Source organism: Lonchura striata, chromosome 10 (genome assembly GCF_050655825.1).
Source record: "Lonchura striata isolate lonStrDom1 chromosome 10, ASM5065582v1, whole genome shotgun sequence".
Taxonomy (NCBI): Eukaryota; Metazoa; Chordata; class Aves; order Passeriformes; family Estrildidae; genus Lonchura; species Lonchura striata.
This window is the reverse complement of record NC_140712.1, coordinates 18,672,429-18,690,124: the sequence shown is the minus strand read 5'-3', so window position 1 is coordinate 18,690,124 and position 17,696 is coordinate 18,672,429. Positions and strand designations below refer to the sequence as shown.

The 17,696-nt window shown below is 41.0% G+C and overlaps 1 protein-coding gene across 12 annotated transcripts in view; it reads left to right on the top strand.

Moving 5' to 3' along the window:
- The window catches only part of AKAP13 (A-kinase anchoring protein 13), a 202,008-nt gene that overhangs the window by 55,917 nt on the left and 128,395 nt on the right, over positions 1–17,696 (top strand). For all 12 annotated transcript variants that reach the window (XM_085588360.1, XM_085588368.1, XM_085588364.1 and 9 more), the window contains one exon: positions 2,524–2,568. In XM_085588360.1, the coding sequence (XP_085444486.1) occupies positions 2,536–2,568 (33 nt within the window). In that variant the 5' untranslated portion in view covers positions 2,524–2,535. The remainder of the gene's footprint in view (positions 1–2,523; positions 2,569–17,696) is intronic.

The window sequence follows — 17,696 nt, the reverse complement described above, 5'->3', positions numbered from 1 at the left end:
GAATGTATATGGAGTTTGTGATAAACCTCCCAGCCACTGAAATTGGTTTAGCTATTTGTGAGAAATACCATAAATGTTTTAAGTACAGGCAGCTGCTACTGGAACAGAATCTGTGGGCTGGCATGAGGGTGTTGGGTGGGAGCTGGGCAAGGAAGGTGGGATTTATATTTACCTGTTCTTATTAGTTTGGCTTTCAAGACAGTTCATGTGCAGGCTAGATCCTGATTTCACAGTAGGGCCAGTGCATTCTTCTGTATCTGGTACAGCAAGTTCTTCCTGCCCCAAAAGATAGAAATGACTTTCTGGGGCTCAGAGCAGGCATTGGCTTAAAGGATGTGCTTGTCCAATAATAAGAGAAAACAAAGTTTAGCTGTTTAGCTTCCTTTCCCTCCTCATTTTTACACTTGAAATAGTCCAACTTAATGACTGTATTAGGATCCCTATGTATCTTGGCTAGGTTATGACCAGTATGATCTGCTTTTTGCTTTTCCTCTTCTTATTGGATTAAAGGTTTTTAAAAGTTTTTCAGAGGCTTCTCCCTGCCTGTCTATTGGTTGGAGAAATTCACTTGTCTAGAAACCTAAATTTAGTTCTTTACTGACGCAGAGTAGTCATTCAGACTTATCAGTCACTCAGTTTTTCTCCTGTGTTTTTGCCAAAGAACTAACTACAAGATAAAATGAAATATCTTCCAAGCCTGCCTGGCTCCTTGCAAACTAAGTTTGCATCCTTAGAAAAATTTGAATGACATGTACATTATGAACCACGGAATCACTTTAAGTGACTGATGTAAAGGCCGAGCAGTAAAATAAGAGGGGGTAAAAAATCTTCCTCCAGGAAGTATTTCCATGATTTTTTGACAAGACCTGGTGTTCAGCAGTGTCACCTTATTTCACTGCTGCTGTGCACTCTTCTTGCCAGAAAAAACCCACCAAAAACTGTCATGAGTTTGAATTCACAGGGAATTAGTCTATGCCAATGAGAAATTCTAAAAATCATATGTGAAGTGAGCTTGAAAGGTTAGAATTTTTTTCAAGCATGATTTGATTTCTATATTATATAATAAATGATCTTGTCTAGGCAATGTTTTTATGCTCCTGTTTAGGACATCTAGGTTCAGAACAGGAGAGAGCAGCTCAGGTAGGTCATGAGGGAGCTTGGCAGGTTTTGTGCATTTTTTGGTTTTGTTTCTTTTTTTTTAAATTTGAGCTCTCAGTAGGACTGGAACTGCTAGGGATATGTTGTAGGGCACACATGAAGATTGTTTGCAGAGCTGTTCTTGGAGCTCACCTGCCCAAATGGCAGCTAGTGCTACTAATCCCCTTTTCTTGAGTAAGTTTTTGTAAGAGCTCAAAATACAGGGAAAACTATCAGGCCTAACCATTCTGGGGTGTTCTTGCTGTACAAAGGGGAATCTCAAGGTTGAAAGCGGGTATGAATTGGACTGATTTAAAACTCTTGCAATTACTTGTCCATCCACTGGCTGCCTCAGAGGACCTTTTGCAGAGGGGCTGTTTTGATGCACAAGCTTGGCAGGTCGCTTGGTATTTTAAATCAACTGGCACAAAAACATTTTGTAAAATAAAGAGAGCGTGTGAGGGAGCAAGGCTGGCTGGAATCAGCTAGGAGAACTTAGGCTGTGGTTTAATTTCTGTCTCACTAAAGGCAAACTGTGGGATTTGGAAAGGAGCAAAGAATGAACAAGATCCTGCATTTTTGGTGTGGAAAGCAGAATGGTATTTCATCTATTTTAAAAAGAGCTTGAAGTATTTGCAGAGCATTACCAGTTTTGCAGACATGAGTAACAGCAGAAATTCCATTTTTAATTGTTTTGCATTCCTTCATCTTAGAATCCTGGATCGCTTAATACACACATTAAATGGAAACTCAGAGTTTTTGTTTAGAGAGAATAGTTTCTGCTGGAGTGGAGGAACTAAGGCAAGAGAAATTCTAGTTCAACTGATTCAAAACTCGATATAAGAAACTTTCACCAGGTTATAGAGAAATTCCAGGGACAGACCAAAAAAGAGGAAAAATTCTTGACTAAAATAGCTTTTGCAGGATGAGTAATGGTAGATTTTGATTAAGAAAAATTCTCATCAGAATATGAGCATCAGATATTATGGAAGTTCTTCCTTTAGAGCATTTTTGTTAGTTTGTTTTTTATGTAGTTTTGAAATGTTTTTTAACAAATAATCCAGTGAAATGGGTAAAAAATGATCCAAATTACCTTGGACAAGGTTGGATTTCTTGAGCAGTAGGGAGAACTGCAAATACTCATAAATTAGTTTTCCTGGGGGAGTGGGGAAATTGCTGGAAGTATTTCAATTAAGGATTGATAATTGCCATAAAAAGCAGATATGAAGTGAGGATTGCTGGGAGGAAAGGTGAACTGAGATGTGAAGAGGAAGAAAAAAAGTGCTTATTGGGAAAAGGAATGTGTGAGAGCTAAAGCAACTTATAGAAAAGGACCTACAATTTTATGAAAAATAGCTTAAACTTGCTTTTTCTTTTTTGTTTCAGTGTTCTGAGGTCATGAAACTTAATCCACAGCAAGCTCCGTTGTATGTGAGTACCAATTAAAACACTTTCCTATTTTATTTACACCTTACTATTCCCACAAAACACTTTTTGGAGATGCTGCTTCTTTGCTCCCTAAGCAAAGGGATTTGTATTAATTCAGTTTGGATTTGTATTTGTATTAATTCAGTTGCAGATGCTCAGTGGTGACACTCTCAGGTAAGTCACAGAGCCCCTCTGGTTTCCAGCAGACTGTTTGAAGTAGGTTTTGAGCTCTGTAATGCTGTCCCTGTGCAGGATCCCCCAGTTCTGTTTTTCCTCCCCAAGGTGTGCTGGGGTGCATGGCTGTGCTCGTGTCACTTGATGTGTTGAGAGGTGGTGAGAAGAAATTGCTCGTGTGGAAAAACAGGGCATCCCAACGTGCAGGGCTTGCCCACTGTGATAATATTTTTCTGTTTGCAGTTTTAAACGTGGCAGGGAGGACCAGGAGGCAGTGCAGGGCTGGGCTGCAGCAGGGTAGGGTTTACGTCAGCCTCTCCGAGCTCGTAACCCCCATTAATAAGGAACAAGCTTCCCCTGGCTCTGAATAGCAGCTTTGTTGGAGAACATGGGCACTGTCAAATCAGACCTGGATGAGTGGGGGTGTGTGAGCGTGTGTTAAATCTGTGCCAAAGCTGCCAGCCAGCTCTGTAACTGTTTGCTTTCCACATCACCTTGCCATGCTGGGAGCAGCCTGAGCTGCTGCAGCTCGTGGTCCTGCCTGCAGACCTCACCAGCCAGGGCAGAGCTGGATGTGAGGATGGAAAATTTGAAGGGAAAATTGCTTGCAAATGTGGCTTTTAAGGGAAAGGAAGGAGAAACAATCAGGACTGGTGATAGACCTTTATCTTGGAGAGTGTTGCATGTTGTCAGTAATGGATCATATTGACCTTTAATGCCGTGGAGTTTTTAAATTTTGCCTACCTTTAATTACCAACTAGAAGTTTGCATTGGAATTTATTCTCTACCCGCTGTCCTAAGTCTGTGCTTGAAGCAAGATTTAAATACTATGTAGTGTGACCTGATTTTGTAGAGTGGCTTTCCAGGAGTACACCATATGCTGAATTTTGAAACTAAATGTTGCCTGAATTTTGTTAAATCTCAAGTCTACTGAATGTACCTTGACTTTAAAGTTATTTCATTGAAGTTTAGGAGACATTAAGAGAGAATGGAATTTATGTGCAAATATATGATGAAATTGCTACAGTAGAAACACGTGAATGGTGTAATGCAGAACTAAATTATCCTCATATCATTTGAACAGTGTATGACTTTGCTAATGGATTTCTTTTCTCAGGCTTATCTACTGAATTAGTTTATTTTCCTGCTGTTTTGTGTGGGGTTTCATTGAATATGTAATACTGAAGTGGTACACTTAGAAGTCCTCATCCCCATGTGACAGAAAACTGGGCTGAGGTCAGATGTAGCCTGATGTAAAATAATGATTGTATGGCACTTGGTATAGTGTTTCTTTTCAATGCAAATAAGTTACATTATTAATACATCAGTGACTCCCTTTTCTCTCCTCTTCCCCTGGTCAGGTGTATACACAAATCAGCTCCCTTTCAAAAAAACCAAATTTGTTGGTAGCTTAAGGAAATTTTAAAGGTCAAGATTTAGTTTTTGTGTTTGCTCTCAGTATAAATGCTTTGTACATTTTAAGATCAGTTTTGTTTTCCACGTGTTGCTAATTGACAGCTCATCTGAGAGTTGTTAGGTGCCAGCAGAACACAAAGAAAAGGGTATCTTCCTGTTATTTCTATTTTTCTAAAGGCAGACACAGCAGTCTTGTGGTCTGGCTGTTGGGAGGCAAATAACAAACCTCACCACATTCCTTCTTCAGAGTGATGGCAACTCCATTTTTCACATACAGCCTCCTTGATCTTGTTTCCAAATTACTGAGAATAGTATCCTGTTAATTCCTCCATGAGGAATTTCATCTCTGTGAATGACTGGAAATAACAGGCAACACTGACATGTCAGAGGATTTCCCTATCTTTACTTTCAGGAAAATATGCTTCTTCCACACTTGACCCTTTTGTTTTTGACATCTTTGCGTCTTCCTCTTCTAAGCTAATATCTTAAATTAAAGATTATGCAATTTAATTTTTTTTTTTACTAAATCTGCCATGAGTTTCATCCTGAAAGATCCATTAGATAGTTGTTTCCATTAGCAGCATTACTGAACTCCTTTTAGGAGGAGAAAGTGAAAAAATGATGTCTCCAGTTCAGTTCCTGGAAGCCAATTAGAGAGCTAAAGCATACTTTGTCCTATCTGGTAATTACCAGGTTGCCCAGATTTCATAAGTTATAATTAAGAAAAAGGGTTTGGGAACCTGGAGATGTTCAATGTATTTGGGGCCAAAGTTTTTTGGGTGATGGAAAAGATGGCATTTCCACATTCACACCAATAGAGAGATAGAGATTCTTGTATTACTCAAATCAGTATGCACAAAAGGAAGGAAGACCACCTGCTGTATCCTTCTTGGTACTTTCTTTTGGCTGCTTGAACTTCTATTTACCTCTTCTGTAAAAATCATCTGTCCTGCCTCTGCAGAGCTTGTGACCACTGGGAGGTCACAGCCTGTAATGATGAGACTACTGGCCATGATAAGTGTGAAGATTAAGAAATAAGGTGGAAAACATATCCTGTAATAATGAGTGTTGTGTTTTTGTGGTTCAGTGTCTCATTTCAGCCTTACCTCATGGTTCGCTTGTTGATGAGGTTGCCAGGAGCTGGAGCTCAGCATTGTCGCAGGTTTGGGCTGGGACAGCTGCTCCTGCTTACAGCTGGCTCCTGTCCCCCAGGATCCCAGGAGCACTGCGTGTGTCACCCAGAGCTGTTCTTACCTCCACTAAGGAGCTGTTCAAGGAGCTCCCTGGCCCTGGGAGCTGCTCCCAGCAGTGCAGTCATGGGGCTGAGGAGCTGGTGCCAGGAGAGATAAGGGCAGGGAAGTGTTCCCCAGTTTAGCTCGGGTGCGATAGAGCGATGCCGCTGCTCACGTGGGCTGGGGGCAAGCAGCTCCCTCACCCCTACCACCCTTCCACCACCATGTCAGCATGGAATTGCATTTAGAAAGGGTGGTGGGACTTAGCAGAGCCTGTGGCTGTATATTGTGGGGTGAATTTGCAATAAAAATGTTCAAACCCGCTTCCTTAAGATATATCAATTTCTACAGCTGCTAAAAAAAACGTGCACGTGGCCAGGCAGTCCTTTGGTTATCTGCCTCAGACTGCAGTTCGGAACATCTTTATTGATGCACAGACACTGGATTCAATCCAAAACTAACTTTACTCACTTCCCTCTTGTATTTCGGTGCCATCCTGTTGATATGGGAATTCTTATCAGGCACAGTGTGGAGGATGCAGGACAGTGTTTCACACCTTACTTGTGGTCTGCCTGGGACTTTGTGCTCAGGGAGCCCAGGGTCTCAAGGCTGAAACACCAAGCTGTTCTGTTTGCTGGCAGGGCTGGGGTGGAACAGGAGGGTGGGAGATAAGAAGTCACAAACTTCAGTTTTGATTGGTTTTTTTTCGTGCTTGCAGTGACCTCAGTGATTGTCTCTTTTTATAAAAGTTCTATCTCCTACCACCAAAAGGCAAAATTTCAACTTCAGCATTATAAGGTATTTCCTGGCTCTTGTCACTGTTGTATTGGAATATCCAGATCATATAGGAGTATGGAAAAAAAAGGATTAACAATGCTCTGAACAATGGAAGCTTATTATTAGTGGCCTTTTTATTGTTGTGATTCATTAATTCTCTGTTTATAGATGAGATGGTTTACATTAGTCACTTAGATTAAACTCCACTGTTGCTAACATCCATGGGAAAGTGCTTTGCAAATGTGAAGTGTTGATCTTTTTAGAAACATCATTAATTGGGAGTTGAGCAAATTATTCAGCAGATTTAATTTCAAAAGGATCAAGGCTCACAAGCCATATCCTTATATCCACCCAAACTTTAATAAATATAGAGTACACATGAAAGAATGATCGAAGTTGTGTCTTCAGCTGCACAGAGTGTCCTGAAAATCTCCCTTCAAAAGTGATGTGCACAGCTTCTGACTTCAGCCTCTGCTGGCTCTGGAGTATTTAGAATTTTGATAATTTTTGTAACCCAGTTGTATCTCCTACATCTCTGAAATCAATGTTAGTTTGGGGTTTTTTTTAGAAAAATGACTTGAGAGCAGTATTTGGGTATGAATATTTGGAAAAGCGCTGGGATGACATGCAGGGAATGCGTTGGGAAACATTAATCTCATCTACTCTTGATTGCAACCAAGGTTACAACCTTAGATCTGCCTTTAAGACGGGAATATTTTTTCATGGTGATAATGATCAGTGGGTGTGAAATGGAAAAGATTAACAGCTGGAGAAGCGTGATGTATTGCTGCAAACTTTCTTTCCTTTTTCCTTTTAGATTAAAAGGAACAAACTTGTTTTAAATCACAGCACTCCTCCTCTGCATGGTTTGTCTAAGGTGTGCCCACGTTATTTGGAGTGACAAACCCAAATGTGTCATAACTGGTGATTGCATGGGAGGGCAAACACTTAATTGATAAAAATGCTGCCATTGACTTTGGTCTTTAATCAGGTCTGTGGATGGAGTCTCTTGTCTAAACTGCCACTTAGGAGCTGTGTAACCTGCAGAGTTTCTCAAGGAGACTTTTTGATAGAGATGAGAGCTCCCACTTCCAAGGCAAAATGGCATGCAGCTTAATGAAGAATGAACTTCAAAAGCCTCAGAAGGAATGCATTGACCCTCTCTTAATATAACCTGGGGTTTGGGTACAGTAGGTCTTCTTCTGTTAATGAATGAACTGCTCCTGTAAATCTCCCAGTTTGTCCTGCTTTAATCTAAAACTGAGAAAAAGGATAATGCTTGTAATATTTTCCTCCCACTTACATATTCATACAGAATGATGCCCTACTGAAGTGCACCGTGTGTACCTGAGAAAATTGTAATGCCCTCTGATGTTCATGTTTCAACCCCTTCCACTTTCTGAGATAATATTAAAGAATTGAACAAAAAACGTTCACAATGCAGAGTTTTGAGGCTGGTGGCAGCAGTGTCTGCCCCAAGTGCTGTGGCTCCCCATGTCCCTGAGTGCAGTGAGGTGTTGTACCTGTGTGTGCCTCACATCTGGCTTCTTATCTCAGGTGTCACTTGTGCACTCTTGTGTGCTATACAACACAAAAAAACAAGTATCTCTGTGAAATCTCTACAATTAACGTTCTTCAAAAATCTCTACCAAGGGGACAAAAGGACAAAATGAAATACTTTTATAGTTCTACAGTAAGATGCTGTCATGAGGTTGGCAGCTGTGCTTAAGTTACTGTTCTACTAAAGCAGAAATTGTTTGCTTAGTGGCATCTATGGTGACAAAGGCCACTGAGCTGCCTGAATATCTGAGGTCAGTCCAGCAGAAAAGGGAGAACATACCACACATGCTTTTGATGTGGGAATTTCTCAGGAAAGTCACTATACAGAAGCCCTGTCTTTGTTTCTCTCAAGGTCCTTAGGCAAGAGGACATCCATCCTTGATGTTTAGTTCAGCTCTGTGGTGAGAGGATCTGATAAACCTCTTGTCTTTTATTTGTTGAGTACTTGATTTCTTCTTAATGACAAACTAGTTTTCTGCCCTACCTTCAGAATGTCTTTGAGTAATGAATGAGTGGAGGCCTCTGAGCACCTTTTACAAATAAAATATTTGCTTGCATTGCTTGTGGAAGAACCTGCTGGTTGGTTGGTTTTAAGAAAGTCAGCTGGGGCGCCTGAATAAACTGATTTTTTTTTTTTTTTTTTTTAAGAGGAATATATTGCAGCTTGTCTGGCTCTGCTTTAATTCTCCAGGCAAAATACTTTCCTCACTAAACTGTGCTTGACCTCATCTTTTAAGTTTTTGTCACTCAGATCTTTGATTTAGATTCTTTTCATCCTCCACTTGCCAAACTCTGGTCTGCATCATGCAAGAAGCTGTCCCTTCTGTGGAAATGGGTGTCTGGCAGCTGCCACCTGAGCTCAGCACCGTCCCCTGGCAAGCTCCCTGCTGCTTCTGGGTTTTGTCACACCTCAGTGCAGACTTCTGCTCAGTCTGCTTATTATGAGGCTGATTGCTTGGCTTGCTCCTCTTAAGAGAGACATTCTTTAGCTCATGAGATCTGTGTGATGTTAGCATAGGGCTGTTGGTGAAATGGTCACTTTTGTGCATTTGCTTTGCCTGGAGAAGTCGGATGAGGCTGCCAGACCATCAGCAGCATCTTCCTTCAGGAGAAGCTGTTTCTTAGATTACAGCTCAGAGGCCTTTTCTCAACCCTTCTTCCATATTGTCTGAAACTCAAAGTGCTGGATATGGGTTCAAAACCCTCCTCCCCTCATTATCTATTTGAACTTTGCTTCTGTGATCCTGTTTTGTGGGTGTGAAAGTGCTGGTAAACAATAAACAGTCTGGCTTGAAGTCTGGAGCACTGCTCTGAAATTCTGCCCTTAACTCACCACTACTTTGCAGCATTACATGTGAACTTTAATATGACTTGCAGAAGATGCTAGAGCTGGTACAGCTGGTAGGGGTGGGAAAGCAGAGACAATAATCTGCTTTTGAGGAGCTGTTAGATCGCTTCCTCCTGTTTTCTTAAGCTGCAGAAGGAATCCTTAAAGTATCACACTAAGAGTTATATTAAAATTGGGTGAAATTATGTACATATCTTGGGCTCTGTGTTTGGGATTCATTATTTTTTGTGGTAGCTGATGAGCTGGGAGTAGCTGGGCAGACACAAGAGATGGTGTCCCCATCCCCAGCATCACTGACACTGTTGCCTCCTCTCCTGTCAGGAGGAATAAGCAATGGAGGTCTGCATTTGGGTTTAAGAGAGCAAAATTACTCTTCAACTACTGTTCCACTGTGGGTTGTATTCTTATGTTACCTTTAGAATGAACAAACGCATTTTCCATGTCATTCCTCAGGATACTTGCCCCTGCTGTATTTCCTGTAACAAAGTGCTGACAGTCATTTTGTTCAGCTAGAGGCAGTTCTGACAGCAAAGCTGATGTGAGAGCAGTGCTCATGAAGATGTTGATTTCATGAAGCCAGAATTTCACATAGCCTCCCAAATCCCCTGCACTCTGCTGCAGTGCTTCCCATTGCTTCCAAAGGCTGTGTTGGATGTGGTCTCCCTGCAAGTGCTCATACACTGCCTGGCTCAGTAAAACATTTCCATATTGTGCTCAAGTGCAAAATAAAATGTGAACCACTGTAGCTCGATGCTTTGCAGTGCCATCAAGTGGCAGCTCTGTCGCAGGACACATTTTCAGAGCAGTCTGTGTTTGTATTGCTGTTTTAAAGTATCTCTTTTAAACAAAATAAAAGTTTCATCTGTCTGCAGTTGGGGGGGGGGGTTACTTTATCAGTAAGATAATGATTGTAATGGTTTCTGTTCTCTAATGGCAAAAATGTCACGTAAAAAAGTGTCTCAGGCATTGCAGTAGCTCCAAGTGCTGTAGCTGTGAAAAATTTAAAGACTGGCGAGGATATTTTGCAGCTGGCAGGAAAATGAGTGCTCTGGAACACACTGAGCTCTGTCTCTCTGAAGGTTTTGCTGTACTGTAGAGGAGGCTGAAGTATCAGGAAAAAAGCCATCCTTCATCTCTCTTCTGCTTTTGGACCTTAGTGTTCAAACCTGATTTTTTTTTTTTTTCTTTTGGTTTTCTTTAAGACACCCCAAGGTTATTTGTGAAAATAGTCCAGTGGTAGAAGATTGCTTCTAATAATATGTCATCATATGTACTTTATCTTCCAGGAATTGTGACTCTCTCCATCCTTCTGATGCCAAGAGAGTAGCTGGATTTCTCTTAGTCACTGCACACATTCAGACTGCCTGCTATTGCTCCTAAGCACTGCAATTTTGTTGTTATTGCTAGATGGGCAATTAGTAGGAAATACTATCAATCACTCAAGCAGCTGGTTATAAAATTACCTGGTTTGGTTCTCGTAAGTGTAATGAAGAACAGAAGAGGCTTTAGGATGAGGCCAGAGCAAGACATCCACATCAATTTGGGTGTGTTTTTCTAGGAACTGATTGAAGTAGTTTCCAGAATCTCAGAAAAAAAAAAGCCTAAAAGTAAGAGCAATACTTGTCATAGAAACTGGATGGTACTGGAGGGGACATTCTGCAACAAAGAAATTTCCCCCTTTCTTTTGTCCTGTCTTCATGTTCATTGTGACATTACAGGGACACTTGCATAATTTAAAGGTTAACTCCAATGTGTTACTGCCTTTGTGTACATCTACACCTCCTTCTTTATACCAGGCTTTGTGGTAGAAGGGACTTGGGGTTACTGCCACTACTTGCTTATTCAGGCCAGAAAGTTCACAATTCTTTAAGTTGATAGCCTGGCTAGCACTAAGCTGCCTGAATAAATGAAAATTCAATTGATACTTTCTTTACTGTACTGCCAAATTCACCAAAACAATCAAGTCCCCATTGCAGTTTTTCCCTGGGTGTTTACATTTAGTACAAAATGTTGAATGGTACCCTTCTTATCCTTTCTGTTTTCTCCTTAAGTTTGATTTTGCTGCTAATTGTACTGTTAATTTTACCATGTTTCCGTGTATGCTAACATTATTAGGAATGACCTTGGCTGGTTTTGGTTTTGTGAGGGCTGTCTGTGTGCAGCACAGGCTGGCACTGAGCTGATGCACCCTGCGTGCTCTGAGCGAGTGCTGCAGAGCACGTGGAGCCCTGTGCCAAGGCAGTGGTACAGCTAAATCAGCTATTAACGGCCCAATCTAATAAACCTGCCTGGTTCTTGCTAGCAGAGTGGCATGTCAGGAAGATCTCTGCATGAAGATAAATCATGTGTCTCTTTCAGCACTAACGAGATCCTGTTACTTTGATGGATTTCTGCTGGCACTCTGTAGAGATCTCCTTTGAGCTGCATGGATTAATACGTGTGTAATGGTTATAATAGCATCTTGCCACTCAATAAAGACTCATCTTGGAGCTGATTGATTTGGAGGCTGACAGAGACATGCTCTGTCAAAGGATGTGGGCCACTAAAAATGGATTTCTTGGAGCATACCCATTTCCACGGGAGTTTGTGCTGCTCACACTGGTTCAGAGTAGAAAATCCACCCCTTGCTCTCCTCAGACCTTTTATCTCTTTGTTTGCAAGCAAATCCTGCTGCAGGATTAGACACCTGGACTGGCTTGGGCCGTGGTTGAGGTTGTGAGATGGTGTAAATAAATCAGCCCTAACAATGCTGGCTCTGCAGACAGGCAAATTGAGGGTGTCCATGCCATGGTTTTTAGCACAGGTTGCACTCGGGGTGGATCCATGAGAGCCAGATTGGACCTGGAGGCAACAGCTCAGGGCTGTTTATCATAAATGTCCTTGTTTTCCCACAAATTCTTTTTTGCCCTAAGAGTCTTGAATAAATGGTCTTTTGACTCTGCACTTGTGTCAACATTTCATCCATCAATGTGCTAAGCTAATCTTATTTTTGGACCAAATTCTTTTTCACCTTTGAGGAATGAAAGTGGTGGAGAGTAGAAAGTTATTTTGTCTCTATGTCAGTGTTTCAAGTCATGGCTTTGTGGCTAGTTTTGGAAGAGATCACTTGGCTCAGTGCAGTGTTAATGAAATATAGAAGGTATCACCTTGATTTGTTCTGTGGGCTGGCAGAAAAATGTCTGCCATCATTCTGCTCTTTTGGTGGCCTGCGGGCAAGACAGAATGGTCTGTGATTGTATTTTCTAAAGAATGAGAGAGTGCTTTGCAAAATCTGGCTTTCTAATCATAGAGGTGCTCCAGTATCTGTGCTGTTAACCTGAAATCTTTCACTGGTAAAATAATAGCACTGCTGTTAATTTTAAAAGGAAATAAGGTTAGGTCTGGAGGTCCATTTTTTTAAAAAAATATTTATTTTATTTAAAACATTGGAGTTATTCTTGTTGTCTTCTTTTTTGTGGATGTTTGTGTTTTTTTGTTAGGAAAACTTCTCTGCTTCATGCTTTAAGATCAAGGAGTTTGAAGTCATTGACTATGACTGCCCCAAAACTTGGCAGCTTGCCATTCTGTTTATTTCTGGAGTCTTTCCCTGAAGGTTTTATCTGCAGGAGGTTGCAACACTCCACCCCAAGGACATCCATCTTTCTCCCTGCTCCTGACCCAGGTCACTGCCTTTATCATGGGGGATATCTCCAGGTGAGGGGGGATTTCTAGAGCTGCTCATGTTCAGACAGATTTCACAGCCCTACCTTTGTTCCTGGGGCCTGGAGTTCTGCAGAATGAACCGTGTTTGAAGTGATTTTTTTTTTTTTCCTCCTAAGTGCTCCTCTGAGTCAATCTATAGTGGTGAAATTGAGGATGTCTGTAATAATTGCTGTTACCTTGCTGTAACAGATACCTCAGACCTCTTCCCATGGTCCCTTCTTTTTCTGTCCGTGTGCTGGGAGCTTGCAGGCTAAATGGCTACATCTGGAAAAGGTGATGGATGTTCCAGGCTGAGGCATTTGAGATCCACTGGCAGAGAGGGAAAGGGACTCAGCTGGGTGTTTTGGAGGTAGAACCCATCCCCAGATCCTGCCCCTCAAGTGTGAGCTGTTCATCTGTTAACCGGGGAATAGCAGCCTGGAAGAGTTTGGTGGATGTAGGTTATTTTCTTGCCATGCAAGAAGAGCATCCTGTGGTTTTTGGATCCAGCAGCGATAGTGCTGTGTCACAGCTGACTGGCTGGAACACTTACTCAGACCTGGAAAAACTGGGATCTAAGCCTTTCTTAATCAAAGGGTTATTCCAGGAGATGAGAGCACTGTCATGTTTGCTCTAAAAATAGTTGCCCAAACCACCATTTCCTTTTGCAGTCAGGAGCCTGGGTGGCTGCACATGGTTTTGTTCTGCATGGGGATGTCCATGTGTCCTTTCCAGATGTCATTCTCCGAGGGTTTAAGCACAAGTTTGCACCAACCCAAAGTAACCTTAGATGGGAGGGATCTTCCAGGGTACTCAGCTGAGCTATGGGAGCTGTTTGGGAGCAAAAGTTTAGCTGTTGATCTTGTTGTGTACTGACAGAGCTAGATGGTAATGGATCATTGAGCATCTGAACAATTATATTGCACTTTTTTCCTTATTTGATGATTTCTGCTACATTTTGTAAAGGTGTCTTTTCCATGTTCCAGCTGCTTGCAGACTCCTCTGCAGTTCTCACTTTGAGGTGGAATTGTCTCAACTTTCCCTTTGATTTTGTCTAGTTTAATTATTGTCAGTGCTGCACATTTTCCAAAGAAAACGTCATGTGATTGAAAAGCCAGCTGTTCCTTAAAAAGCCATCTGTATGAAAAGTACTCAGTGTTTAGACCACAATTCCCATTTCATTGACGGAGAAACTCAAAGCACAGGGATGTGAAAGGACTTGCCTCCTGCTGGAATTCCTGCCTAGGTACTCTGTGTCAAACAGTAGCTGGGGTAACAGTGAGTTCATCACCATCTAAAAATTAATAAATAAAGGTACCAATGAGCCTGAACTGCAGGAAGAGAAGGAAAAAAACACAGATGGGATTTTTGTGCTGTACTGGGTATGGTGAAGCTCTTCTGGGAGCAGTTTAGGGCTTCCCAAAGGAGAAGAATCAAATCTGCAATAAAGCAGTGACTCACCAAGGGCCTGATTCATGTTGTGAGTAGGGGAAACAAACCAAAACTTGTTACAATGGCAGGTTACATTTACTAATCTAATCCAGCCTCTTCAATAACGCATCATAACCCCAAAATCTACAACTCTTAGAAGGAAATACCTAGGGAAGGAAGCTTTCTTCCCTGCACATAAATCTCCAACCCATCTAACCCATGGACTTCCCATTCAGTAGGCTTGTGCAGCATGAGAACACAGCCACAGTTTGCTGTCAGTGGTCAGCAGCAATTTTTGTATTTTGCTTTTCTGGGTAGAATAAATTAATGATTACTGGTTGTTAAAGTAACAATTGAGTGCTGCAGTAGTGCCATCTAATGCACACTTAATTTTCATAAGTATTTTTAGATTTTGTGTGTGGAGATCAGTGGGTGGTTAGTAGCTTAAGTAATGTTCTTTAAAATTCCCAGTATGAACCATGGGGGGGAAAACCAGCTTAGAAATTAAATGCTGCAGCTACAAAAATACAACTTGCCTTTTTGGTTTTCTGGGATTTTTTTGTTGTTTTTGGTTTTGGTTTGTTTGGTTGTTTTGGTTTTTTTTTTAATATGGGTTTTTGTGGGGCTTTTTTGGTGTGTTATGTTGGGGTTTTTTGGGGGGGAGGGGTTTTGGTTAGTTTGGGGAGTTTTTTTGTTTGTTTTTGTTCTCAGAAATGTTAATATTTGTTAGCTAACATGTTAAGAATACTTTTTCCCCTTTTTCAGTCCATTGTTGACAAGCATGCCTGTTTCTGGTAGAGCTGATATCCCTTGGGGAACCTTCCCTACTGCCAACTAAACTCATGGTTTTCATCTTGAAGCCTGGAGTTTTGCATTTGCCAGGGCTGTTTTCATGGTCCCAAATGATGATCAATTCCCCCAAACCAAACAGATTTCCAGAGCCTGAAGTGGAAAATAAAGATGTCTTTATATGCTTACAACAATTATTTCTTTTTGGAAGATGGATAGTATTTTTGAGGTGATTACATATATGATCTTAATTCTTTTGAGCGTAAAGATTTTGTTCACTTTGTTTCCACTTCCAAATATTGCTGAGGTCATCTATTAAAAAAAAAAAAAGCTTTTGAAGGTAAATAGTCCATTTCAGCAGGCTAACTTGGAGTTGTTTGTGCTTTGCCTACACACCAGCCACAACTGCTGGAAAAACTACTACCTAAAAAGGTGGAGTTGTGCTAATGCCAGCAAATCATGCTGACAAACAGGTGCCTTACCTAGATAGGTCTGGGGTTTGTTCTAATGACAGCATTTGGGCCTTTTTGGAGATAATTGTATTTCTGCTGCCCTAACTACACTTACACTTCAGAGATGGGCCACACTAAAATCCATTTCTATGTTGTTTTCTAGTTTAAAGCTCGAGGTCAGGCTTGGCTTTTCCAGTGCACCTGTCCCATGGTGAGGCAGACCTTCTTTCTCCCTGTGGTTTGGAAAAGGGAACATGTGTAGAGGAAATAGCCCTGTCCACCTTCTTTACATCCCGTTACGTCTGAGACCAGGGATTTTCGAGATCCAAACAAGGGACAGGGTGGCCTCTTTCATGAATGAACCAAGATGGAATGTTTTCATTTCCAATGGGCTTTAAGCCAAGTAAATATTAGTCGATCCAAACTAGTTTTGAAATTAAATTATTCTTATTTGTTGGAGCATTCCAGAGAATGGCTTTGATCTGTCTGTACTTTCACCAAAGGGATATTGGCAGGCTGGCCTCCCATTTCTAGCCATTTGGGATGAAAGAAGGGTTATAATAACCACCTTGTGTGGCAGTGATCCTGAACAGATGACATTTTTTGGACAATATTAAATGGATAAAGGTAAACATACTTCAATTAAAATGTTTTTGGAGGCTGAATGCAATAGGGCTGTTGGAAAGTCTTCTATGTGGGTTGGAGGAATTTGGCTGCATTTGTAACTGATTTTCTTTAACTCTAGAAATCTTGGAAAGGGAGGGGTTTGTTCTGTGCATTATTTCCTTTCCAAATAAATACATTGTTTGAATAACTTAAAAATCAAATCAAAATTGGCAGTGAACAATGAAATTGTCAGTAACTGGGAGGTAGAGAGGTTGAAAAAGGAGGGTTTTTTGTTTCTTGGATCACATCAGCACAGTGACCTGTACCAGGCATAGTGACTGAGTTAGCTCAGGTGATACCTGCAGGGAAACTGAAGCACACAGCAGTTAAGTAGCACATTATCAGTCTTACCAAAGGTATTTGGAGACAACTTAAAAATTAAAGTAAAAAAACCAAAAATTGAGATGTTTAGTGTCCCACAGTCTTGGCTGAAGGATCCTCCAGAAGAGGTGGGAGCAGGTTGGTGGAGACCCTCCCACCATGAAGTGCTGCTTAGACACAGCTGAAGAACCTTTTAAATTGATACCAGTTGATGATAATTTGTAATCTCCCTAGACTTAAACAATAACTGAATTAAAATCTGAGGAGTGGAACAAGTGGGTTGGAAGGATCTGCTGGAGGCCACTTGTCTGACCACCCTTCACCTTCAAAATTTGGTCAGGTATCTAAGTAAGTTCAGCTATGTTTAACTTCTACCTTAGATTTCAGATTATGTGGAACCTCTGGTGTTGAGGTTTCTTGCATGTATTTACTAGATTTTCTGTAAATAACTAAATATGCAAATTGCCATTTGTAATATTGATGCAAATTAAATTGCTTTTCCTAGGAATCTGAGTAGTTTGCATGGACAGACAGGTGCCTTCTCACAAAAACTGTGTCAGTTTGCTTTGATTTCACAAAAATTAGACTAGCTGTATTTGATTTCTGAGTTAAATAAAAGAAAAATCTCTTTTGACAGATACCATGTTAAACACTCCGTGCTGTTGGTACGTGTTCTGAAGTGTCACCTGCATTTTAAATCTGTTTAAGTACTTTGTATGTTCATGCCTTGAGGGAGAAGTGGTTTGAACAAAGACAGATATAAAAAAACAAAGCACAAAGGGTTTGTAGGTTAAAACTCAAGCTTTTGTTTTTTTGAACATCAGCTCAAATCTGGATCCATTTGCTTGAAATTGAATATTTAGTTTTCAACTCGGCATGTGAACTGGTCATGCTTGAATTTAAGCCTTGATTTATTTCTTTTTGCACCTGTTTTTATTTTAACACTGACTCTATACAAGATAGAGTTTTGCTACATGGCTCCTTCCTCCCCAGCTGGAAGTCTGGTCTGATATTATCGCGTGAGACCTTTCTAAAATTTACATTTGTAACTCTACAACCTCTGAAAATACAAACTACACTCGCTGCTCCATTAGATTATGGAGTTCTTTTTGAATTTATGGTTTTCTTTCCTGTGTCACAGAACTAACCCACATATTTTAAGACCAGTGGCTGGTCGAAAACCTTGTTTGTATAAAAACAAGGTGCAGTCCTGCCCCTGGCAAGAGGTGCCAGATAGGCTTGATCAGGGGAGAACTGGACATAAATTTGGAGGAGGAAACTTAA